The sequence below is a fragment of the Phascolarctos cinereus genome, unplaced genomic scaffold (assembly GCF_003287225.1).
Source record: "Phascolarctos cinereus isolate Bilbo 61053 unplaced genomic scaffold, phaCin_HiC Scaffold_8;HRSCAF=390, whole genome shotgun sequence".
Lineage (NCBI taxonomy): Eukaryota > Metazoa > Chordata > Mammalia > Diprotodontia > Phascolarctidae > Phascolarctos > Phascolarctos cinereus.
The window spans coordinates 69,312,540-69,336,741 of record NW_027556291.1 but is presented as its reverse complement, the minus strand read 5'-3'; the positions used below and the strand labels follow the sequence as shown (position 1 = coordinate 69,336,741).

General features: G+C 52.1%; 1 protein-coding gene across 4 annotated transcripts; it reads right to left on the bottom strand.

Annotated features, from left to right (window-relative positions):
- Nucleotides 1-350: 350 nt before the first annotated feature.
- ARHGAP4 (Rho GTPase activating protein 4) lies at nt 351-24,182 on the bottom strand. Of its 4 annotated transcripts, none has more exons than XM_020977240.2 (23): nt 23,114-24,179; nt 14,412-14,619; nt 14,081-14,243; nt 13,052-13,114; nt 12,503-12,694; nt 11,428-11,556; nt 11,117-11,338; nt 9,522-9,623; nt 9,154-9,345; nt 8,967-9,051; nt 8,325-8,352; nt 7,660-7,762; nt 6,526-6,586; nt 6,192-6,269; nt 5,963-6,097; nt 5,740-5,845; nt 5,209-5,439; nt 4,868-4,941; nt 4,411-4,657; nt 4,051-4,140; nt 3,407-3,559; nt 3,175-3,274; nt 351-748 (listed from the first exon to the last, which is right to left on the bottom strand). In XM_020977240.2, exons 1-23 carry the CDS (start codon nt 23,178-23,180, stop codon nt 551-553), a joined length of 3,027 nt encoding a protein of 1,008 aa, XP_020832899.1. In that variant the 5' UTR covers nt 23,181-24,179; the 3' UTR covers nt 351-550. The 4 variants fall into 4 exon arrangements, with proteins under 4 accessions (XP_020832899.1, XP_078004098.1, XP_020832900.1 ...); XM_078147972.1 differs by having other exon boundaries at nt 4,411-4,636; XM_020977241.2 differs by lacking the exon at nt 3,407-3,559 and having other exon boundaries at nt 23,114-24,178.
- Between the last annotated feature and the right edge of the window lie 20 nt (nt 24,183-24,202).

Here is a 24,202-nt window from a genome sequence, read left to right as displayed (position 1 = left end):
AAAGTGCTTAGGCCAGTACCTGGAACCTAGTAGGCAATAAATGCTTCCTTCCTTCCTCCCCCCTCCCCCACCCAGGCTAATGAAGTAGACTCCTGTAACTCTTCCTTTGCTTTGGTCTTGGTTAGGAGCCAGGATGCCAGAGTCCCTACAATTAGGTGATGTTTTCTGTGGAGGTCGAATACACAGGGTTGTTATGGAGACCAAATGAGGTGTGTGCAAAGTACTTTGCAAACCCTAAATCACTAGAGATGCCGGCTATTATTGGCTCAGAGTAATGGAAGCTTCAATCTGTTCTGTTCTAATGAGGCTGTAAAATCTCTCTTGCACCAGCAAAGAGATGGGCATAGAGGTGAGGTATTTGCCCAGCGGTACCTTCCATTTTATTCAGGTTTCTTGAGGGAAAGAAAAGGGAAAAGGATGTGGGTAGAGGGGTTTGGGTAGAAAGGCAAGTGAAGAACACAGGTGAGGCCCAATACACCTATGAAGAAACACCCGCGTGATGGCGGGTACGTGCCCAGCCACAGCAGAATGGCAGATGAGGAGCTCAAGATCAGTCCTGGCCCCCGGTAGCTCTGAAGAAAACCTTGTTCTTCCCGGTTCGAGTGGGTCCCATGGGCCTCCTGCTGTGTTGAATGGAGCTGGAGACCTCAGAGGAACTCAAGAGGGTATCAGAAGTCTTCTGCACCTGCTGGGCATTGGCCTTCCCCAAGAGCTCCTTAAAGACAGATTCCATCCTCTGGGCCACGTTCTGGGGAGGGTGCGGAGAGGTGTGGGGGGGGAGATGTCAGTCATCGAGGAAGATCAAGGAAGATGAGGGCTCCTTTCTCTTACTCTGGCCCATTTCTCTATCTGCCTGCCAGTGTCTGAGAAAGAGGCCAGCTCCTCCTTGCTAATGCCCCCTCCTCTTGGGCCTCTGAGCCCATCACCCAAACAATCAGCCCCTCTTTCATTCTTCTTCCTTCTCCTTCTGGTCTAGCAGTCTGAGATTTAAGTAGTCATATTCACACCCACCCATCCACCACTTAAGTGAGCCTGGGTCAGCTAGGATTAGAACAGGAAGAGAAGAGAAATGGCCTAACAAATCGGGGAGGAGTGCGTGAGCTAAGGCACAGAGATGGAAATTAATAAGCCTGCTATGCAGGGAGCTGCCAAGGTCTGGATGGAGCAGAGGGCATTGTCAGGTAGGCAAATATCAAAAGACAGGGCAGAGCCAAGATGGCAGAGTGAAAGCAGTGACTTGCTTGAGCTCTCCCCCAAACCCCTCCAAATACCTATTTTTAAAAATGGCTCTAAACAAATATCAAAAGATAAGGAGCCGATTTCTAAAGCCATTTTGACTTCATCCTGTAGGCAGTAAAAGAAAGGCTTTGGCTCATGGGAGTGACTTGGTCAGGCCTATCCATTAGGAAGCTTGAATGAGCTAGCCTGGAGAAGTAGACACCCATGAGAGAATTCTCCCTATAACTTTCTGCTCTTTCAGACCACGGTGTTCTATGGGCCCTCTGGCCGCCAGGCTTTTAGAAAGAGCCATTTCGGTCTATTTCATCCCCCACCACCCTGAAGTCTGACTTTGGTTCCCCACCTCTCTCTGAGGTCCCTGATAACCTCCAGATCCAGCAAGCTTTTCTCCTGGGTTGACCTCTCGGAAGCTAGTTGGTACTGATGACCATGCCCACCCTCTCGTCCTTACACACACACACACACACACACACACACACACACACACACGACACCGCCCCCCCGAAACGCTCCCTCCTTGGTTTTTGGGAAACACCCTTCTTCCACTTCACACCTTCCCCTTTGGCAACTGTCTCCTTTCATGATTCTTCCTTCCAGGAGGCATCACCCCTTCCCCCAGATCCCTCCCTTTTCTTTTTCTTTCTTTTTTTTTTTTTTTTGCTAGGCAATGGGGTTAAGTGACTTGCCCAGGATCACACAGCTAGTAAGTGTTATGTGTCTGAGGCTGGATTTGAACTCAGGTCCTCCTGAATTCAGGGCCAGTGCTCTATCCACTGCACCACCTAGCTGCTTCTTCCCTTTTCTTTTTGGAGAGTCTCATCCACTCCCACAGCTTCAGCGATCACAGCCCTAGGCAGGAGGTTCCAGAACATCCAAATCTGCATCTCTAGCTCTACTGTGGTCTAGCACTGGGTCCAGGCTTCCAGTGGTCTGCTGGACGGCTAGCCCCACTGAGCACCTCGAAACTGTAACATCTGATCATCTTTCCCCCACCCCTCACCCCAAACCTTCCCTTTCTTCTAATCCCCTGATTCTCTTAATGGCACCACCATCTTCGCATTAGCCCAGGCTTACAACCTGAGTCATCTTTGGCTCCCCCTCCCTCCCCCAATCATACCCTGTCAATATCTCTTGCAGCCATCTCCATTCTTTCAGCCACCCCCCTAGTCCAGAGCCTCATCATCTCTCAATTGGACCAGTGCCATAGACTCCTAATGGGTCTCTCTCTGCCCCATAGAGTCTCGACTCTAATTTATCCTCCATAAGCTGCCAAAGTGATTTTCCTAAAGCCCAGGTCTGGCCATGTCACCTCTTGGCTCCAGAAACTCTAGGATGAGATCATGACTCTGCAGCCTGCCAGCGGGAGACCCTCCACCACCTCAAGCCAGCCTCCCCATGTGGCCCTCTCTCCTCTACCTTATTCCAGCCAAGCCCATCTCTTCACATCCCAGACTCATTTGGGCTCACACCATGTGTTCCCTTCCCTCTCCCTCCCCAATTTCCTGCTCATTCTTCAAGGCCCAATCCAACTATCGACTCCCATAGACAGCCTTTCCTGACCATTCTGAAGGCTCCCACCTAGGCACTGTGTTCTACAGCCCAGCACCCAGCACCTAAGTAGTCTTGCTACTCCTCTTTGCTTGAGGGTGAGGCCAATGGCCCCAGCCAGACTGGGAGCTCCCCAGGGACAGGCCTTGAGTATCATCTCGTCTATGACTTCCCTCCCTTCCCAGCACTCCCCAGCACAGGCAATCAGTGAAGACTCAGTCTGCTGAATGGAAGAGGAAAAATTGGGAGAGAAGAAAGGAACCAGGAGAGGAGAGTAGGAAGAAAGGGGGAGATCAGAAGGGGGAGGATAAGGAGAGTCAAGATGAAAGGGGCATCCATGTCAAGTCCCAGAGAATACCCCGCCCACTGCAAGCCCGGCTGGCTCACCTTGTCAACCTCCAATTTCTTATCACTGGTGATGATGGCTGGGCAGCGCCAGTTGCACCCAGAGGGTCCTGGCATCTCCATCGTGTTTCGACGCTCTGGTCTGAAATGGAAAGTGGGGGTGGGCACAGAGAGTCACCCTGGGGCCACCCAATACGGTCCCAAAAGGAAAGAGTGAGCTTGCCTTTCTCCCTTAGGGGCCCTCCCCCACGGAGTTTATGCCCCACGGGCTGACCTGTCACCAGGTATCACAGCTCGGCCAGCTGATGTCAAGGTCAAAGGGTGGTGGGTAGGATCCAGAAAAGGTGAAGTCAATTTGCCAACTGGACTGCCACTGCTCGCTTGGGGGCGAGCCCTGCCATAGCCACCTTCTGAATTTGTGCGCATGCTGGCATGGAGTTGGGGGGGCCTCAGGTGAGAGCCTCCTGCCATCCCTTGACCCCTTGACACCCAGGCTGGATCACTCCCTTCTCCGGGAGGTCTTTCCACCCTGCTGTCCCCCAAATCTCTCCAAGATCTGATTCCCCCACCTGACAGCTAGGAGTCTGGTTAGCTCCTGCCGAGTCAGTTTCCCATGGAATTTGAGAATCCTCAAATGCCAGGGCTGAAGGTTCCTCGGAACCCAGAGGATTCAGGTTGCTTATTTCACAGATGGGGAAATGGAGGCCCAGAGAAGGGGGCAGGGCACTCCTCAAGTTCACCCAGCTGATTAGTTGTCTCCCGCCTCTCAGTCTGGGCCTTTTCCATCACACCAGAGCACTGCCTTCTCCTGGTGAGAAGAACCCTTGGCGTGATAAGGGGCCCTGCCACCACACTGTCCATTGAGCCCAGACGGGGAGGGGGGAATGGGGGAGACATGCTCCTTCCCCTTTCACTCACCGGCTCACTGGCTCCATTGTGAGGTCCTCAGATTTGGAGACCAATTCACCTTCTCCCTGTCCCTCCTGTAAAACCACTCGATTCCCTGGCCTAGGAACACAAGGGGGATGTTGGGGGGAAGATTCAGTCCCCAGAAAAAGCTAGGCCCCAAGCGGGATGGACAGCAGAACATGGAGATGGGGAAGGGACCCAAGGGAAGGAGCTGAGTGTGCTCAGTCATCACTCGGCCTCTAAGCAGTGGGGTCACGTCTCTTAAAAGACAGACTGAGAGGCAGCAGCAGGTGGAGGAAACTGGAAGACCCTGGACCCGCAGTGAGGCTCGGGGACCATTCCCAGCTGCTCTGGGCTGATCTCACTCACTTTTCGGGCACTTTGATGTACTTGTGGGGGATGAGCCCCAGGGTGCCTGCCCGCTCCCCACGCCACCACTCTCCAGAGGCCCGGGTATGCAGCCATAGTAAGTCCCCACGCTGGAAAGTCAGCTCCTGGGGCGTCCGGCCCACGTAGTCAAAGCAAGCCACAGCCTCTACAGACCCCTCACACTCCAGGACTGGGGCAGAACTCTCTGGGGGCGACCCAGAGCTCTCTAGAGATAGAACAGGAGTCTCTGTGGGGAAGAAGATGGGATACTCTGGGGGAAAATATCAGGCAGTGTGTGTGTTGGGGGGACTCTGAGGGAGTAGAGGACATTCAGGGGAAGACACTGGATGAAGCTTGGCACACTGTGGGGGATAGGACCCTGTCCAGGAAGATGGGGGCTCTAAGGACCATCTCATGATGTTCTGAAGGGACGAGGGCACGAGGCCCCCTGCTTCACCCTCTTTATTAGCCGATGTCTCCGTGGGCACGTCCTGCTCACTCTCTTCTGCCGTGGCGTCCAGTTGAGTATCCCTGAGACAAAAGTCAGAAGGTCAGACCCAAGACAGTGAGGGGAGAATCCCTGCCTCCTCTGCATATAGATACAGAGATAGACACAGATGCGTCTCTACAAGTGGGGAAAGCTGTACTGGCTGTCAGTAGGCATCTTGGGGATGGGGTGGGGTGACCTTATATTCCAGCCCCCAGGAGATCACCCATGGGACAGCCCTCCTCTCCCCCTGGTTTCTGACAAAGGTGGAGGGGATGAGGCTGTGGTACATGCACATTTCCCAGATTTACCCAAAATCATCGTGTGGTTGAGTCATGCACTTTTCATAGAGGGGCCCCGGCAGCACAGCGGGGCTTGGGAAGATCAGGTCAGGCTGCAGGATGAGCATCTGAACTAGCTGGTTTACCCGGCCCTGTACCGCCACGGGGTCTTGCTCAGGTGGAATAACCACCAGTGTGGGCCCAAAGCACACAGCCAGGTTGTAGGGGTCCATCATGTTTTCATCACTGTACTGGGCCAGGCTGAGCACCAGCAAGACACAGGAACAACCAAGATGAACACAACAGAGCACGGATGGATGCTTGCCATCAGGGGGAGACCAAGCAGACACCCCTCACCATCCCTGCTCCCCATTCCCCTCTGGCCACCTTCTGCCTTCCTGAAACTAGGGGCCATTTATCTGGCTGAGAAACTCAGAGCAAATCTCCAGGGGTCAAACGAGATCACCCTAAAGTCCCTCCCAGCTCCCTCTGGATGGCGCCCCAGGTGAGGGTGGGGAAGAAGATAGCCCTGAGGGATGGGCATAGGGGGATGCTACTCACTGATTAAGGAAGGTAAAGAGATAACGGAGGACCACCAACACGGGCCCTGGCAGGCGGCCCAGGACGCCTTTCACAAGCTCTGCCCTCTCTCCAGGGTTCTCCAGCTCTGGAGGCCCCAATACCCCATCCCAGGTGCCTCATTACTCAAACTGCTCCCTCTCCCCTCTCCCAGCCCCCTTTCTTTCTCCTTCCCTCCCCAGCCTAGCCCCCCTGCCTCACTCACCCACAGCAGCCAGCATCTCCCCAAACATTTCTGATGGAAAAAGTGGTGTCTCCAGGCCACGGAAATAAAGCTTCAGTACACCAGCCACGGAGTCCAGGTCATGGGCCGAGTAGCCCTCGACCAAGGGGTCCTCGCCTGGGTGCAAATTCAAGGGTAATTCAGGGATGCCCAGCCCCAGCCTTCTGTCCCAGCCACTGTCCCACCCCTGCTTCCCTCCCTGTCTACCTACCTCTCTCAAAGGCATTCCGGATTTCTGTAACCCTAAGTTGTGCTCCAGGTACTCGGAAAATGCCCTCATGTTGGAGACCTGGAGGCATTGGAAGGGCCACCCTATGTGTGGCTAAGACAAGAGGAGGGGATCCCCCCAAATCCCAGGTCCTGAGGCCCCCAGCCACCTAGAGCCATGGTGCTTCCCCCTCCTAACAGTCTGAGACAGGCATTTACCCTGTCCTGGGGTGGGGGTGGGGGAGCAGGGAAAAGAAAGGGTAGCAGGGTCTGCCTAAAGAGGTGAGCCAAGGGGTGAGCAGAGGCTAGGCCGGCAGCTGGAACACATCGGGCCTTACCATGCAGATTGATGAAGCGGATACAGCTTTCGACTACCAAGGGGACAGCTTGACCTGAACTCTGGAGGTGGGAAGAGGAGAGAGGAGCCAGGGGGACTAATGTCATGCTGACTGAACCTTTCTCTCTGGATGTCTAGCCCCTCCTCTCCCAAAACAGCCAACAACCTATCTATCTCCTAGGCCTCCTATAGCAGTGGGCCCATTATGGACCCCAGGCTGTGGGGAGGGGAGAAGACAAGCCCTGTTATCCAGATGGGAGAACTGAATCTTCCAGAGAAGGGGGTGTGCGGACCCAGCAGATGCATATACACACATCCAGAGGGTCACAAATGCATTGACACATATACACCCAGGCCATTTTTCTATTCCCATTGCTTCTGCTGGTAATGCCTCCCTAAGGCTACCATCCCTATCTCCTCTGTATCTGGTTATTTATATCTTATCTTCTCCATTAGAACATGAGTTCCTAGGGGCAGTTAGGTGGTGCAGTAGACAGAGCTCTGGCCCTGGATTCAGGAGGACCCGAGTTCAAATCTGGCCTCAGACACATAACACTACTAGCTGTGTGACCTTGGGCAAGTCACTTAACCCCATTGCCTAGCCAAAAAAATTAAAAGTGACAGAAGTGAAGACAATGATTGAAAAACCACTTTCAGGGCAGCTAGGTGGCACAGTGGATAGAGCTCTGGCCTTGGAGTCAGGAGGACCTGAGTTCAAATCCAGCCTCAGACACTGGATACTTACTAGCTATGTGACCCTGGGCAAGTCACTTAATCCCGATTTCCTCACAAAAAAAAAAAAATCAAACAAAAAGAACATGAGCTCTTCGAAAGCAGGGGCTGAGGGACCTTTCCTTGTACCCCCAGAGCTTAGTACTGGGCCTGGCACACAGTAGGTGTTTAATAAATGCCTGTTGCTCACTTGGGCCTTCCACTTGTACTAACCATACACTTTCTCTGCAGTGACCTCCGGCACAGACATGTCTCTACACAGAGGCACTTGGAGGCCTGACCCTGAGCCCTCAGCCTTTTCCAGAAGCCCCTGGGCCTGGTCCTGACTCCTAGACAGAAGAGAGAAGTGGAGCCCCTGCCCCGTTCTCTGTAGCCAACCTGGCAGGGGTAGGGCAGCTAGTACCTGGATGAATTTCTCCATGTCTCCTGAAAAGAGTTTGTGGTTGTATTGGGAGCTAGGCCGAGGACGCCGATTCCTTTGGGATCTAGTCATAGAACAGCGGGCCCTGAAATCAATGCGGAAGAGAGTAGGAGGGCTGAAACTGCAGCCTGGCAGGGTCAAAGGGGACCACCTGGGGAGATTGCGCCCCACCCCCCACCCCAAATACCTCGGCCTTCTTCCCCTTCCACCCTTGGAGCTCGAAGCCCAGGGAAGGTGGTTGAATGAAGGGCCCTGGAAAACCCTGTCACCCTCACCAAATGCAGCTGAAACAGAATCAAGTTCAACTCTTCCATTTTACAGGTAGGAAAGCTGAGGCAGCCCAAGAAAATGGAGTGGCCCAAGGTCAGGCAAAGCCAAAGGTGGGACTAGAATCCTAGCAAAGAGGAAGATCAGGCCTCCCCTTCAGAAGCAGTATGGATAGTGGGAAGGGTCCTGGCTTGGGAGTCAGAGGACCTGAATTCAAATCCTGATTTTGCCACTTAATTTGCCACTTTGAGACCTTGGACCTCAATTTCCTCATCTGCAAAATGAAAGTTTTGAACTAGATGATGTCTAAGATCCTTTGTGGCTTTTAATTTGTGATTCCCTTTTCAGCATAAACCAGGGGATTCCTCTGGGAGACTTACCGAGACCCATCACAATCTTCCTTGTTGCCTGTGAGGACAAGAGAAAACCAACTTAGCACTGGTGTCCTCTGTGCTCCAGCTTCTTCAGGACACACTGAGCCCAAAGGATTAAGGTGGGGAATATCTGAGGTTGGGTGGCATCCTGTAGCAATCTCTAAAAGTGAGGATTAGGCCCTCTGGGCCAGAAACAAATGGACTAGAACCGGCCTTGGACTGGAGAGCTGGGGAGCAGGGGCTGGGGGTGGAGGAGGGACTGGGAGAAAGGGCCTGGGACTGGGAGGCAGGAGTTGAGGCTGGGAGGCAGTGGGGGGGAGGACTGAGAGACAGGAGCTGCGGGGCAGGGGCTAGGGGAAAGGGACCGGGGCTGGGAGGCAGGGGCTGAGGCTGGGAGGCAGGAGCTGGGGGGACAGAGACTGGGGCTGGAAGGCAGGGGCTGAGGCCGGGAGGCGGGGGGGGGGGCAGGGGTGGGAGGAGGGACTAGGAGAAAGGAACTAGGGCTGAGAGGCAGAGACTGAGGCTGGAAGGCAGGGGCGGGGTGGGGGGCCGGGACTGGGGCTGGGGGGCAAGGACTAGGAGGCAGAAGCTGGGGGGCAGGGGCCAGGGGAGACAAGTGCTAGGGCTAGGTCTGGGGAGCAGGCTGACCTCTCTGAATGGCCTCCTGTAGTTTCTCATGTTTTGCCTGTAGCTTGGTAAGGATGCTTCTGCAGCTCAGATATTCTTGGAGTTTCTATGGGGCCCAAGGGATGGAGTGGTTGGTCACGAATCTTGTGACCCTGCCAGCCCTGGAGCCCCAGTTTCTGAGGTCACTCACTACTCCTCCAGCCCTCACCAGGATATAGAAGGTCTCCGTCTCCTGCTGCTGGCCACGTCTCCGTGAGAGCTGCCTACAGCCAGGATCAGATCCCGTGGACTTGAGTGATTCGGTGGATGGGCTGGCCTGGAAGGCATCTAACACATCACTGTCATCCGAGGAGGCCTGATCCAGCAGGGACTGCAGGCTTGCCTTCAGCGTCTTATTGACCTGAGGGTAGGAAGCAAAGAATAGCTCTGAGGGCCACATTGGGTAGAGGAAAGGAGAAGAGGCTTGAGAGAGAGAGAGGTTATATCAGGCAGAGAGAGTGTAGAAGGTCTGGTACCCTGCCATGGGCGCCCAGCTCCATCCCTTCCTATCAGGCACTGAGCCACTGAGACACCTACCTCCCCAGTTTCAATGTTCTGTTGATCCAGGCGGGCTTGAATATTCTTGGCTCGAGGAAGAATTTCATCTTCCAGGTCTACAGGCACCTGGACCTCAGACACCTGCAAGGTTGGAGGTGAGACAACAGCAAACAGCCAGTCAGAAACATGGAGAACTCAAGACAGACCATGAAGAGAGGGGAATGCGACTTGTTTCAAGTTCTATTTGGTAAAGCTACGCTATCTACCAGTCTAGCTTATAGAATACTTTCAAACTTTCTGAAGGAAGAAAGTCAGGGGGCAGATAGGTGGCACAGTGGATGGAGCACCCATCCTGGAGTCAAGAGGACCTGAGTTCAAATCCGGCCTCAAACATATAACACTCACTAGCTGTGTGACTCTGGGCAAGTCACTTTAACCCAACTGCCTCACATTAAAAAAAAAAAATTAAAACAAGAAACAAAAAACTGAAGATGAAGGAAGAAAGTCTGTAGCTTGGACAAAAAACCCAACTGACAACAAATTGTGTGGGCCCCGTGAAGAGAAGCGATGGGCTACTTCAGTTCCCCTCCTAGAGCAGGAAGGGAATCCAAAAAATATCTGTATCTGATCAGTCTGAGAGAGATAGCCCATCATGAGACAGACGATAGCTTCCTGCTTCCAGGACGGAGGCGGGATCAACAGAAACCCAGAAACTGTACTGCATTCAGAAGGCTGTGATTCTAATCAGGGTCTCTGTATGAGATTGCTATTCCTATAAGCTGCTAAAGGAAAACCCAAGGGGAAATAAGAAAGATAACTAACAAGTGACTTTTCTTTGTGTGGGGGGGGGGGTGGAGGTGGGGAATGGGGTGAGAAATCAAGGACCAGGTAAAAAGAGGGAGAGACAGAGAGAGAGAAGGGCAAAGAGAGAGGAAGGAAGGAAGAGGCGAGTACCTACCTGCCCACCCACTAAAGGTCACCCTATCCTACTGCCCGGGGTTACGGGCTTAACAGCTGGTCACCTTTCCCGATGACCAGCCCAGTTCCCCATATGCTCTTAATCATAAACTTGCAGGGGTTTGGTCTGAATGATAGAATCTGAGGAACCGCCAGTGACAATGAGTTTTTGATAGCACCAGATTCAGTACTTGGACCAGAGGTTCTGCCAGAGGTGCCTGTTTTGAGAACGCACCATCCCAAAGGATTTGTGTGATATTTGGCTGAATGAATAAGGAGATTACATATTTGAGAGAGAGGATGTGGGATATTCACTGTCAAGTTCAATTAGACTTGGGGAGAGAGCTACCCATTGTGGACTCTATGAAGGGTAGTTAGTGACAGTAGCTTACTACCTCCACCTGGTGGCAGCATTTCCAAAATGCAGGGAGCCCATCATCAAGGTAGAGACCAGGACTATTTTTCTATTTCCATTTCTTATAAGAAAAAAATCCTTGCATTTTATTGATGAGGAAACTGAGGCTCAGATAAAGGCAGGCCCTGTATGCTAGTTTCCTCCCTCTCTCTCTAGATCACTGGCATGGGGGAGGGGCCCATTTGGACTCTTCCTAAGGGGTCAGAGATGGGGACCCGGGCGTTGGAGCTCAGGAATTTTCCGGGACAAGAGCCTTCTTCACCTCATCCCCTTCATAGGGTTGGTATTCAAATCGGAAAGGTGGACAGTAGGCAGAGGCGTGGAGCTCCAACACTTTGCTTTTGTCTCCTTCTGGGTCCAGGGTGTCCAAGGCTACATCCAGCTTGCTCGGGCCCTGCCCAGGGGAGGTCTTGGCCCGGGTCACAGCTGCTGTGTAGCCACGAAGAACCTTGCTCAGAGCCAGGTGGAAGCCCAGATCACTGCACTACAGGGGACAGAACCCAAAGAGCCCCTAAGCAGGCCGGCCTGCCCTCTTGGCCCACCCTCCCCCCAGCCCCCATCCCAGGCACCCACATCTATGATGGCGACAGCGTCTCTCAGGTAGTAGTTGCTGATGGCTGCATTGGCACTGGCCAAACTGAGCAGGTATTCATTCCGCGCCTTGGTACACTTCAGCTTGTGTTCTAAAAACTTGGCCTGGCGCTGGTCAGGAAGCAGAGAGGAGCCCCGATGGAGCTTGGCAGCCTGGGGGATTACCTTTGGTAATCCCACAGGGCAGGGGGCAGAAGGGGGCAGAGGGAAGGCCAGGGGGCACACACTCATCTTCTTGGCACCACCCCCACTCCCAGGTTTATCCATCTCTAGCTGTTTCCCTTTTGGGGGGCAGCTAAAAATGCCCACCAGAAAGAGGGCCACTGGCCTAACTCCACCATGTCTAACTGCCACTGTAGTGGGGCGGGTTAGGACACAACACAGCGGGTGTCATAGAAGCCTGGAACCCTGGAGACAGGAGAACCCTGAAGAAAGCACTGAGTCCAACCTCCACAAGGCTGAGGAGGGGAAACAGAATGTCATAGAGGGGAAGAGCCTTTCCCCAAAGCTACAGAACTGAGAAAAATAGAATCACTGATCTTCCCTTGAATGGGCTAGGCTAGAGGGGCCTCTGTTTCTGCCTGAGAGCACTCCTCTCCTGAGCTCTTAGAGACTTTCCCCCAATTTTCCCAGGACTGGAGGGAGGGAGGGAAAGAAGCAATGGCACCATTTTAGAAAAAGGTTCACAGAGACCAATGAGACCAATGTCACGCAAGCAGCTCTTGTGACCTCTGACCTGCCTAAAGTGACTGAGGAGCACACACATATGCCTCACAGAATTCCTCATTTCTTTCCTCTACTAAGCCAGGCTGCCTCCCATGAAGGCAAGCAGGCCTCCCACTGCTCCCAAGGCCTGCCCCGGCTCCTTAACCCCTTCCCTTTCCTTTCTCTACTAGGCCGGGCTGCCCCTATAAAGGCAAATGGGTTCCCCCTGCCCCCCAAATCTTTCCCTTTCTCTTCTCTACTAGGCCAGGCTGCCCCCATAAAGGCAAGTGGGCTCCCCCTACCCCCAAGACCTGCCCATTGGGCTACCCGGCCCCCCAGCCCCTTTCCCTACCTTCTCTATAAGGCGTCCACCTTTCTTGAGAGAGGTTCTTCGAGGAGGAGCCCAGCCATAGCCATCTACACCTTGCGAGGTGCTGAATTCCCCGCAGCGGCCAGCTCGCTTTTCCTCTTGTCGCTCGGCCTCTCTCAGCTTTCCCTCAGAGGTCACGCTCTCTGCCCTGTATGTCTGGTAGGTTTTCATGGCCTGAGGAAAAGCAGAAGTAGAAGTACAATTGAGGCACTGACCACTCAACTCTTTGGCACCTCCTTCCACAAGAGGTTCGTTCACCCATAAGCTACACGCCCTTAATCTTTCTTTTTTAGGGGGCCAGGAGGGCCAGTAATTCAAGACCACTCCCTCCAGGACCAGTGCAATGAACTGGTCCAGGCAGCGACGGGTCAGATTAGACCAGAACTCAGTGGTGTCATAAAGGGCCAGACTCCAGAGCCTTAGAGACGGGGAGAGTCCTTAGAGACCAGAGAGCAAAGGCACTGGATGAGGTCATAGCTGCCCTTAAAGGCCTAAGTGGGCCCCCTTTCCCCCAGGTCACCCCCTTCTCACCATCTGCAGCTCTAACACCACTTTGAGCAGGTCTTCCTGTAACTGCTGTTCCAGATCTTTACTCTAGGGAAGAAGGAGGGAAGTGGGGATCAGTGACCACAGAGAGGTTCTGGCCCACCTGTTTCCAGCCTACCTGATCAAGGCCATAGGCTTTGGGCTTTGGAGGCTTTGGACTGAGTCCAAGTTTTACAATCTAGCCCCATCACCTACAGCTCCCACCGTTCCCACCCTACACTCCTATCAGTCTAACCAGTGTCTTCTCTGAATCATCACAATCTTCCAATACACTCACACTCACATAAATACTAAAACACACGCTTATACACAAACACAAATATACACCCATACACACACAAATACACAAACATACACACAAATATATACACAAACACACTTATACACATATACACACAAAAATAAATACACACACACACTCAGACACACAACATACACACATATACACTCAAACACACATAAATACACAAATAAACACATAAATACATATATACAGACAAAAATAAACACTCAAATATACACAAACACAAACATACACATACCCAAATATATACACAAAAACACATGCACAAAACACACAAACACATCCAAAAACACACACTCAAACACACACACACAAATATACCAAGTTCATTACTGCTGCAGTACCTTGGCTCATACTGTTTCCCTTGCTTGGAATGTCATCCTAGCTACTCTGTGTCAGGCCCACTGGTTTTCAAGGCCCAGTTGAGGTACCACCTCCTCCTTCCTGGAGGCTGCTGGGCCGAGAACAGTACCCTCTATCCCAAGCAGGCCTCTATATCACGTTCACAGAACACATATACACACACACACACACACACACACACACTCACACATGGCCTGCCTGCCTAGCAGGACCAGCCTCCTTTTCTGGGCCACACCCTCCTGTTCCTCTGGTCTCCATTCTCAGCTCAGATGTCTGCTGACCATCCTCACCCTGGCACTGAGCCCTCTCTGCCCCTACTCCCCCTCCGCCCAGGCCCGGGCGGTCACCTTCTTCACCAGACGCCCTACGTCCTCTCCAATGTGACTGAGCTGTTGGGCCAGGGGCCCGGCCAGCACCTCGCTGAGGGCCCCGTGATCCCGGCTCTCCTGCCGAGTCTGCTGCAGCAGCACATACCAGCAGTGCAGGGGAGACAGAAGGGACGGCTCCTTCCTGGGGGGGTGACATAAGGGATGGGCCAGGGGCATTGAGGACCCAAGGCCCCCCATCACCACCCACGGGCCCTTGGCTTCACCCAATTAAGGCCAGGCACTCTGGGGTGGGACCCTACCCCCAACCCCATTCCCTGGTCAGTCCTCAGATGAGGTCTTGCCCTGATACCGGAAGTTCTGCTGGTCCCGGTCCTTGCCACTGGTCCGGCCCCCTCGGGCCAGGAACTTCTCACTGAGCTTCTCGAGTCCCTTGGAGTACTCCAGCTCCACCTCAGCCCTGCGCCGCATGAACTCGCCCAGATCCTGAAGCAGCTCCCTCCGAAGCTCCCCTAGACCATCCAGGCTCCGAAGCTGCTCTGCCAACTGCCATCGGATCTCTGCAGGGGCACAGTGGGGAGGGCGCTAAGGACACACACAGGTACAGAAAGGCAGGGAGGAACAGCGGGGCAAGGGGCGACCAGGGGTGGCATGGGCTGATAATGAGAACAGGAGCAGACTTGGCTTCCATCAGTATTCCTTGTGTGGGTACTCATCTCAGAGGCTCACAGATCTAGGGCTAGAAGGACCCCAGAGGACTAGAGTCCAAGCCCCTCATTGGACACCTGAAGAAACTAAGTGATTTGGCCAAGGTCACACACAGGAGCATGGGTCTACATAAAAACAAAAGATGTCAATCAAAATGCATTTTAGTTAAATTATTATTTTTTAAAAGGAGCAGCCTTGATCTAATACAACCCCTTCATTTTATAGGAAACTGAGGCCCAAAAAGAAGTGACTTGCCCAGGGTCACACATCTAGTAAGTGTCTGAGGCCAAATTTGAACTCAGGGCCTCCTGACTCCAGGCCCAGTACTCCATCCACTGCAGCGCCACCTAGCTGCCCACTTATTATGATGTTTTCCTGCTCTCTGAGGTCCAATGAGCTATAAAGAGGCAGGATGAGGTTACAGGGGCCTTGTCCTCCAGGTCCATACAAACCTACCCAGCACCTTCCCCCCTCCCCACACACACAGTAATACACTCAACACTTCCTCTTCTTCCCTTATACAGCTATGCCTTCCACATCACAACTTTTGGTTTCACTATATCACAGGTTGGCATAAGAAATGGGAATTTTGGGGGGAGTTTTGAGGAAGCATCAGACCAATACTGGAAGGCCAGCAAACAATACAGAAAAACTAAAAACTGAGTTTCTAAACAGAAACTCAGAAATACATAAAGTATATGTATAGTATTGTATAATATCAACCGAAATTTTACAATAAGGTACTGTAAACACTCCATAAAAGAAAAAAAACAAAATTCAGACTACTCTGGATTACAGAGATTTTCCCAATCATGGACCCCCACGATGTGGAAGGAAGGAGTAACTGGACGATGGTCTCTCGTCATATTTGCTGCAGGTATCTAGTGACTTCCAGGGCACTTTCTCTAAGTATTTCAGGCCCAGGCTTACAATCTTTCTCCCAGGGGTGGGGAACCTGTGGCCTCAAGCCACATGTGGCCCTCTAGGTCCTTGGGTATAGCCTTTTGACTGAGTCCAAGTTTGACAGAACAAATCCTTTTATGAAGTGGATTTGTTCTGTGAAGTCTGGGTTCTGTTAAAGGGCCGCACTTGAGGACCTCAAGGCCGCAGGTTCCTGACCCCTGCACCATCTTCTGCCACAGTAACCGATGGCTTGGGGCCCAGCTTCTCTAGCTGTCTCTCAAAACTATCGTGATTCACAACAGGGAACATGGGATACCAGGCCGCACAGGCTGCTCACAACGTCACCACATGGTTCCAGGGAGTCAAGAGACAAGGCCTAACACCTGAGAGGGCCATGGGAGAGGAACATGAGAATAGGGAGGGCAGAATTGGAAGTATGCAGTGGGTAACATTTGCAGTTTTAGGCTTGATGTCAGGAAAAACTTGCTAATGATTTGGGCTCTCCAGAAGTGACCTGGTGGCTCCCCTGTCCCTGGAGGGCTTCAGGAAGGTAGGATGCCCACTCACCAGAGTCAGAATAGAGGAGGATTCTTGTAAAAGGCCTTGTCACCAGAGGCCATGTAATCTCTGGCCCTCTCCAGTCCTGAGTAGTACGCCCACGTGCATCTAATAAATATGGAGTGGAAGGAAATTTCACTGGGACCTAATAAGGGGTCCCTTCCAGCTCTGGGCATGTGACCTTGGGCAAGTTCCTTCCCCACCCCAGACCTGTTTCCTTTTCTGAAAATAGGGGGTGGGGGGGTAGGACTAGCTTACCTCTGAGGTCTTTTTCAGACCTTCACATGATCCGCTTGCCACTGGACAGGGAACAGTGACCTGATGATGCCTGTCCCCCTCTGCCTGAGACCTGTGGCCTGTGTGCTACCAATCCTATTATCTTGTGTCTTACCTAAAGTTCCCATCTCTCCAAATCCTATGACAGTACTCTGCATATATTAGGCACCTAAGGCCTAAATTTCTCCTCCTGGGCTGCCAGGAAGTCAGAAGCTCCCTGATATCTTTGGGCACACTGAAGTTTTTCAGTGAGATACTGGGTCTAATGTCAGATGCCAACACCCAGTTACTGAGTGTAGCATCCTAAGCAGAGCCTTGTGGGAGACCCAAAGACGAAAAAAGATTCAGTCCCTGTGTTTCAAGAATTTCAGTCTAGGATGAAGCCTCCATGCAAGAAGCCTGGGAGACAGGAAAATGCTGGGTTTGAAACCTGCCTCTGATACTTAGTAACTGTGTGACCTTGGGCAAGTCCTGTACCTTCTCCAAACTTTGGTGTTCTTATTTATAGAATAGGGACAATAGTACCTAAGTTAGAGGGGTATTGCCAGGACCGATTGGGAATGTCTGTAACAACGTATGCCTTGTAAACCCTAAAGCATCATATAAATGTCAGCTCTTATTACTAATAAAAATTCATGGGATTGCATAATAATAGGCTTCGTGTTTACTGTATTTAAAAGTTTACAAAATGCTTTATTTACAACTGCCCTGTGCAAATGGTAGATAGTATCAAGGTCTCCTTTTGCAGACGAGGGATGAGAGAGATGCCCTGACTCCCAGTCCCAGGCCAAGGGGTGCAGGGAGCCCAAATCTTCTCACTCGCTCTTCCCTAGGCACAGGATACCTTCTGTTTCCCTCCCCTCCCCAGTGAAGCTACCCCTTATCACCTTCTCCAGGAAGGCTTCCCAGACCTATCTCATCCCACCCCACCTTCCTGTGTCCTCTAACCATCACAGTGTATGAGCTCCCTGAGGGCAGAGAAGAGGTTTTAGGCCGATTCTATATTGTCTCTAGGTAGCCAGGTGGGGCTGCAGTGGTTAGAGTGCCAGGCCTAGAGTCAGGAAGACTCCTCTCTTCCTGAGTTCAAGGGTGACCCTGGGCAAGTCACTTCACTTCGTTTCTCGCATCTGTAAAATGAGCTGGAGAAGGAAATGGCCAAACCGCTCCAGTATCTCTGCCAAGAAAACCCTAAATGGGGTCAGATCAGACACAGCTGAAAACAACTGAACCATAAATACTGTCCCTAGTGCCTAGCACAGAGACCTGCTCACAGCAAATACCCAACTGAATGCTGCTCATGACACCGTTCTCCTCTCTCAAAGAGCCTTCGGTGGCTCTTTGCTTAAAAATGTCTACGTCCCCCAGTTCTGTCCTAGCCCTGCTGTAGTCTTCCTTGGTGGCCGATCTTACCAGCTCTTGTCCCATTTAACAGAAAGAATTCTCATTTCTACAGCCCTCAAAGGGTTACAAAGCACTTTCTCCTTAGTCTGGGGTATGCTGGTAAATGTTTAACTGTCTCTAGGCAGGAAACACTTGGAAACTTACTCTGGATTAATAACATTATTTAATCTAGACCAAGGGTAGGGAACCTTTGGCCTCGAGGCTCCATGTGGCCCTCTAGGTCCTCAAGCGTGGCCCTTTGACTGTGAAGGGCCACACTTGAGGACCTAGAGGGCCACATGGGGCCTCGAGGCCAAAGGTTCCCCACCCCTGGTACCATCAGCACAACTATAAATCAAGCCCTGCTTTTCAGGGGCTGCTGATTTCCAAGGTGTAAAGGTTCACACTGAAAATTGAACATCATTCCCAACTGTTGACTTGCATCAGCCCCTGGAGGGCCTCTGGAACTTCCATTTCGGGTCCAAACCTGACTGCTTCCCTAACCTGCCCCTTTCTGCCGGTGAAGCCTCAGAGGTATCATTGAGGCTTGGGTTAGGAAGGCCAGAGGCATCCATCACTGGTTGGTCTACTCCTGGCATCACCACCCCCTCCAATAGCAGGGGCTAAGTCCAATTCTATCTATTCTATCTCTTCTTATTCCCAGCATCCTTACTCCTAACCCGTTACATCTTATTAGAACCATTACAGGAGCCTCCTAACAGTCAGTCCATATGAATTTATTAAATGTCTCCTGTGTGCCAGGCACTGTGCGTTTGGGATACAAAAAGAGGCAAAAGCCAGGCCCTGCTTTCTAGGACCTCTCAATCTAAAGGGGCAGTCAACATGCAAACAAACATATAGAAAGCAAGCTCTATACAGGATGAACAGGAAATAATGAACAGAGGGAAGGCTTCTGAATGAAGAGGGGTGGGGAGGGCTGCCTGTAGGAGGTGGGGTTTTAGGTGGGACTTGAAGCCAGGGAGGTCAGTGGTCAGGGCCGAGGAGGGGGAGGGTCTTGTTGGTGGCCAGAGTCACTGAATCACAGAGCATGTAGGGGCTGGGGGGGGGGGGTTACGAAGGGCTCTGAAAGCTAGATGCTGTCTCAGGGCCTCCTTTCTTTGCCTCTGTTCTCTCCCTCCAAACGATCATCACGCTTTCAAGGTTGCAAAGGGCTTTGCCAAACGTTATCTCATTTGACCCTCATGACAACCTTGTGAGGTATATTATCTCCATCTCACAGATCAGAAAACCAAAGCTCATTGATGGTGGATGATTTGCTCACAAAAAGAGAGAGGATTAAAACCCAGGGCTCTGGCCAAGTCCCCCCAGTTCTGCCATTATACTAAATTGCTTCCTATTAAACCAAGTGTGTATTGAAATCCAAATTCAGGGGGATTTTATTGAGTGCCTCCAAGTAGATTCGGTGGGGCTCTGCCTTGCCTTCCCCTCCCCTTGGGCCACCACACTCCAGATCTGAAGCCAAAGAGGACTCTTGCTCTGCCCTACAGGAAGGTAAGAGTGACCATACTGGGCAAGAAGCCCGGCCATAGGAGACCTCCTTGGGCCTCCTGCCCCAGCCAAACTCCCTTCCTCCTTCATTTCCTGTCCCTAAGCTCTGGAAAGCCCCTGGGCTGCCTTCCTAGACATTACGATTTCCTTCCCCTCGGTACCAGCCAGGGCTCTCCCCCCAGCCCCCCTTGTCCTGAAGCTGGTCTCATTACTTCATCTCCCTCCCCCTCCCCTCATAGCAGGACCCCCTAGGCCCCCTGCTTCCACCAGATGCCCTAAAAACTCTCCTTCCACTGCCACCTTACGGTGCCTACATCACACCAAGATAAGGCTGGCCAAATTACCAATTAAGGAAGAACTTTGGCAAAAATAAGATTTCCAATTCCAGGCTTATAAGTTCTGTTGTTAAGGCCAGAGAGTCATTTGCTAGCTCAAGTAAAAGCCCCAACTAGTATGTGTTCCCTTGCCAAAGTCTCTGTCAATACTGAATCACATCTCCAGCAGAGGGAGAGCATGGTACGGTGGGGAGTACACTGGCTTCAGAGTCAGAAGATATGGGTTCAAAAGATGCCTCTGATGCTTATCACCTGCAGGAGCTTAGGCAAGTCACTTCTTTTCCTGGGCCTCAGTTTCCCCCCCCTGCAGTCCCTTCCAGCTCTACAGTTGTGAAATAGACACATTCCCTTTCCCATTGACAGGCAGAATCCTCTTGTAAGGAAGGCAGGAGACTGCCAAACCTTTGCTGAGGCTTTATCAAACAAGATCTTGGAGTGGTGGGGGATGCTACTGCCTCAGGTGTGAGCTGGACCAGGGGCCCTTTGAGCTCCCACCTGCCTCGGAGATTTTGGAAGGTGCCTACTATATTATATATATTATATAATATATAGTACATACTATATAATATATAGTATATTATACTATGTAATATATAGTATATACTATATATTATAATATACTATATAATATATAATATACAGAATATTATATATACTACCTGATTGTGGAATTTGATACTCAAGTCTTCTTTGGTGGATACCCACACCTGAACCCTAATTGCACTTTATATGCTGTTAGAAGGCCACCCTCCATGTTCCCAAGACTTGGGGAAATTTCTAAACTCTACATGCTTAATTGCCTATACCCCACCTTCCCCTAGGCCCTAAAGAGATGTGCACTTTTTTTTTTCAGATAAAAAGCGACTTATAGGGCAGCTAGGGCTAGAGTATTGACCCTGGAGTCAGGAAGACCTGAGTTCAAATCCAGACTCAGACACATAATACTAGCTGTGTGACTTGGGGCAAGTCACTTAATCCCAATTGCCTCACCCTCCCCCCCAAAAAAGTGACTTAAAATAACTTCATTTTGAGAACCTTTTCTTCCTCTTTGAGACAATGTGACAGATGGCGAAAATGGTGGACTAGCAGTTGGTCACTGCTACCGACACATATACACACACACACACACAGAGTACACTATAACACATATTTGATAATAGTTCTCTATATAGATACACCATAAACGCACTTTCTGTGGACACTTACGAGCTAAAACTGCTTAATCCCCTTAGCAAGGAAAACCAATAGCAAACTTTATTAGCAAATAGTTCAGTCTTCAGTCCCAAGGGTTAAATAGGATTTTCCAGAATGCTTTAGGTGGCCTGGGCCTGGAGGGCAGCAGATTTGTGAATTCAAACAAAATAATGACATCCAGACCGATTCTATTTATTTGGCACTAATGGCACCAGGACTGTGTTAGCAGTTGCAGGGAGTGTGATATATGAAACTCTGAGCAGGCTTCAGGCGGTTTGAAGGCATTAGAGGGCTAGGGAGATAGACCCCCAAAGGGAAGGAAGAGGGTGCCCAAGAACAATCCTGGCCCTTTCAAATTTCCCAAGGGTCTTGGGGGTAACCAACCACTGCTCTCCTACCCATTTGTTATACCTGTAGCCATGTGCCTGTAGGTCCACTACGAAGCACTGTAGGCTGGTGAATGAGGGGAGAAGAGTGGCCCCAGGGCTAATACCCAGAATGAGCCCAATGACAAAAGAAGGGCCTCTTTTTTTTAAAGCCATGTTGGGGATAGCTAGGAAGAGGCCAGTAGGCCTAATGCCAAGACCACATTTCAACAAAGATGATGAGAAATCAGAGTGGAGAACAGGAGAGTAATCTGGCTAAAGAACACGTAAGACTGTTAAAGACTAGAGAAGAAAGGAGAGAGGGGGCAGAGGAAGTGCTAGCTAGCTTCAAGTATTTGAAGGGAAGTGGCAAAGAAGGATCTGACTTGGTGTTCTGGCTAAACTAGGTGCAGTGAGTGGAAGCTGCAGGAGGGCAGATTTTGGCTCAGTTGGAGTTGTCCAAGATCAGAATGGGCTGTCTCCAGAGGTCAGAGGATCACAGGATTAAGAGACAGAAGGGACCTTGGGGATCATAATCCAACCCTCTCATTTTACAAATGAGGAAACCAAGGCTCTGACTTGCCCAAGGCCATCCAGCCCAGTGGTTACTCAGTTGCTACTGGGACCAACGTCTTCTGACTCCATGTCTAGCATTTTGCATGTCCTTGAGTGGACACTGGATGACCTCAGTGTTGCTGGGAATGCTGATTCCTGATCAGGTATGATGGTACCAAGATTCAGTCAGATGCCTCCTATATACCCAGTCACTGCATCCCATACAAACGGCAGGCCTACCTGCCTGCTCCCATTGTCCTGCCTGCCTCTCTGAACCTTTAAAGGAGATGTTCATGTGATTTGCATATGATTTGCAAGGAGGAAGACTAGCCCTAAAGGGAGGTGAGTTCCTCTCCCCCTGCCCTCCAGGGTCATGCTCTCTTGGGGGTGGGGGTGGGGCCCAAGTGTGGAAGGTGGGAGACAACAGTGTCCAAAGCATCACCATAGCAACTGGAGAGCCTTTAGGGTTCTGAGGAAGAATTAGGCTAACTTCTGGAGTGGTTCAGCCAGAGGTGCCAGGGGCTAGGCCGAGTTCCTCTTTCTCCCATCTGTATCTATGGGCCGCCTCTATGCTCATTTGTGGGGCAAAGCAGGGAGACACAGAGGTCTAAGGAGGTTTAGCCAAAGAAGACTAGCAGGTCATAACTTGTGAGCCTCCCAGGCCAGGCTTTGAGGGAGGATGCCTGGCCCCACTTCAGCCTTTCCCAAGGCTGTGTAGAGGCAGCTGGGGGCATCACAGTGTACAGAGCCCTGGGGCCTGGAGTCAGGAAGACCTTGGCTCAAATCTGATCTCAGATACTTACTAGCTGTGGGACCCCAGGCAAGGCACTTAACCCCTGCTTGCCTCAGTTTCCTCAACTGTAAAATGGGAATCATAACAGCATCTACCTCCCCAGGATTGTTGTGAGGAACAAATGAGAAAATATTTGTAACAAGTGCCTGGCACATAACAGGTGATGATCAAATACTTATTCCCTTCCCTTCCCCACCCTTACGGAATGATGCCTACGCTCAAATTCTTCCTGCCTGTTCATTGGCCCCAAATCGAAGCCAGGCCTGGAGGAAGATAAGCCCGGGGAAATTGGGGGGAAGGGAAAGGGGAAGGGGGTGGCAGGCCCCGGGGAGCCCAAAGAGGAACGAGAGCAAGCATAAGGAGGAAAGGAGGAGCAAAGCGTCACAGGTAACTGTCTCTCTCTTGCCCTGAGTTCCCGACCCTGACAGTGACCTGGACTGGGAGCCGGACAGCAAAGACGGCCTCCTGCCCTTCTCACCTTTGACCTGAGATTCATAGTCAGTCAGCGATCCCCGCTCCTTCCTCAGTTTGCCGTGAGAGGCCATGGCCGTGACCGGGGAGACGGCGATGGCAGGTGGTGCCTTGGGACGGGTATTGCTGCGGGGAGCGGAGGCTGGCGAGCGCTCCCCGCCTTGGCCGAGGTCGCCACTCCGTCTCTCCGACGGATAGAACTAAGGCTTCGGGCTCCGCACGTGCTCTCGCCGGGGAGAAGGGGGGCACGCTGGCCCCAGAGTGCCACCGCTGCCTGCCAGTCTGTGCACCCTGAGCAGGCTCCCCTCTCTCGCGGCCCCGGGTCTGCCCCTCCTCGGCTCAGCACCCAGTGGGGCCCGCCGAAGTCAGAGAGAAAACAGAAATGAGATCGTGGAGGGAAGCAGGGGGAGGGGAGGGCAGGGGAGAAGAGGGGGAGGATCCGGGGCCCAAGAGGGGAGGGGCAGCCGGGAAGATGCTTAGGCTTTGGCTTGTCCTGCCCGATGTGCAGCTAGTGCCTGCGAGTGGCCGCCCCCTCTAACAAGGGTCCGTGGCTGGGGCACTCACTCTCACTGTCTCTTCCCCCACTCCCAGACACACACCCCGTTTGCTACTCAAACCTTGCCGTAGGGCGGTTGAACCAACTCCCCTCCCCCCCACACACCCCCACAAACCCAGTGGCAGAGGTGGAGACCCGCTATCAGCCCCTGGGGGGGAAGAGGACAGCATAGGATTATTCCAAAGCGTTGGAGGCACTTTCTTTTACTGCCCCGGACCGCAGTTTGGGGTGACAGGAGAGATGGCGTGCAAGTTGATGTGCCCTTTGCCACCCAGTGCCCCCATCCCCCTTTGGGGGGTGTGAAAAGCTGCTTTATTTCTGTCTTCCCCGCCCCCCCCTCCAAGGTGGTAACCACTTCCTGCCAGCGGAAGGAGCTCTTCCGCCTCCTCTGACAACGGTTGGGGCCCTGGCCCTCCTCCTAAGTGGGAGGGGGAGAGGAAGGAGGGGGCAGAGAAGACTGCTGGCCAGGGGGCACCACACAGGACCCTAGCAAAGTGGCTGAGGCCCTTTAAGGGCATAAATAAGTTGGAGAATTCCTCC

Coding starts and splice junctions, on each gene's coding strand:
- ARHGAP4 (XM_020977240.2), bottom strand. CDS start 23,180: ATGGCCTCTCACGGCAAACTGAGGAAGGAGCGGGGATCGCTGACTGAC. Junction 6,098..6,191: donor CCGGAATGCCTTTGAGAGAG/GTAGGTAGACAG, acceptor ATTTGCACCCAG/GCGAGGACCCCTTGGTCGAG. Junction 4,141..4,410: donor TACATCAAAGTGCCCGAAAA/GTGAGTGAGATC, acceptor TTGTGTTCCTAG/GCCAGGGAATCGAGTGGTTT.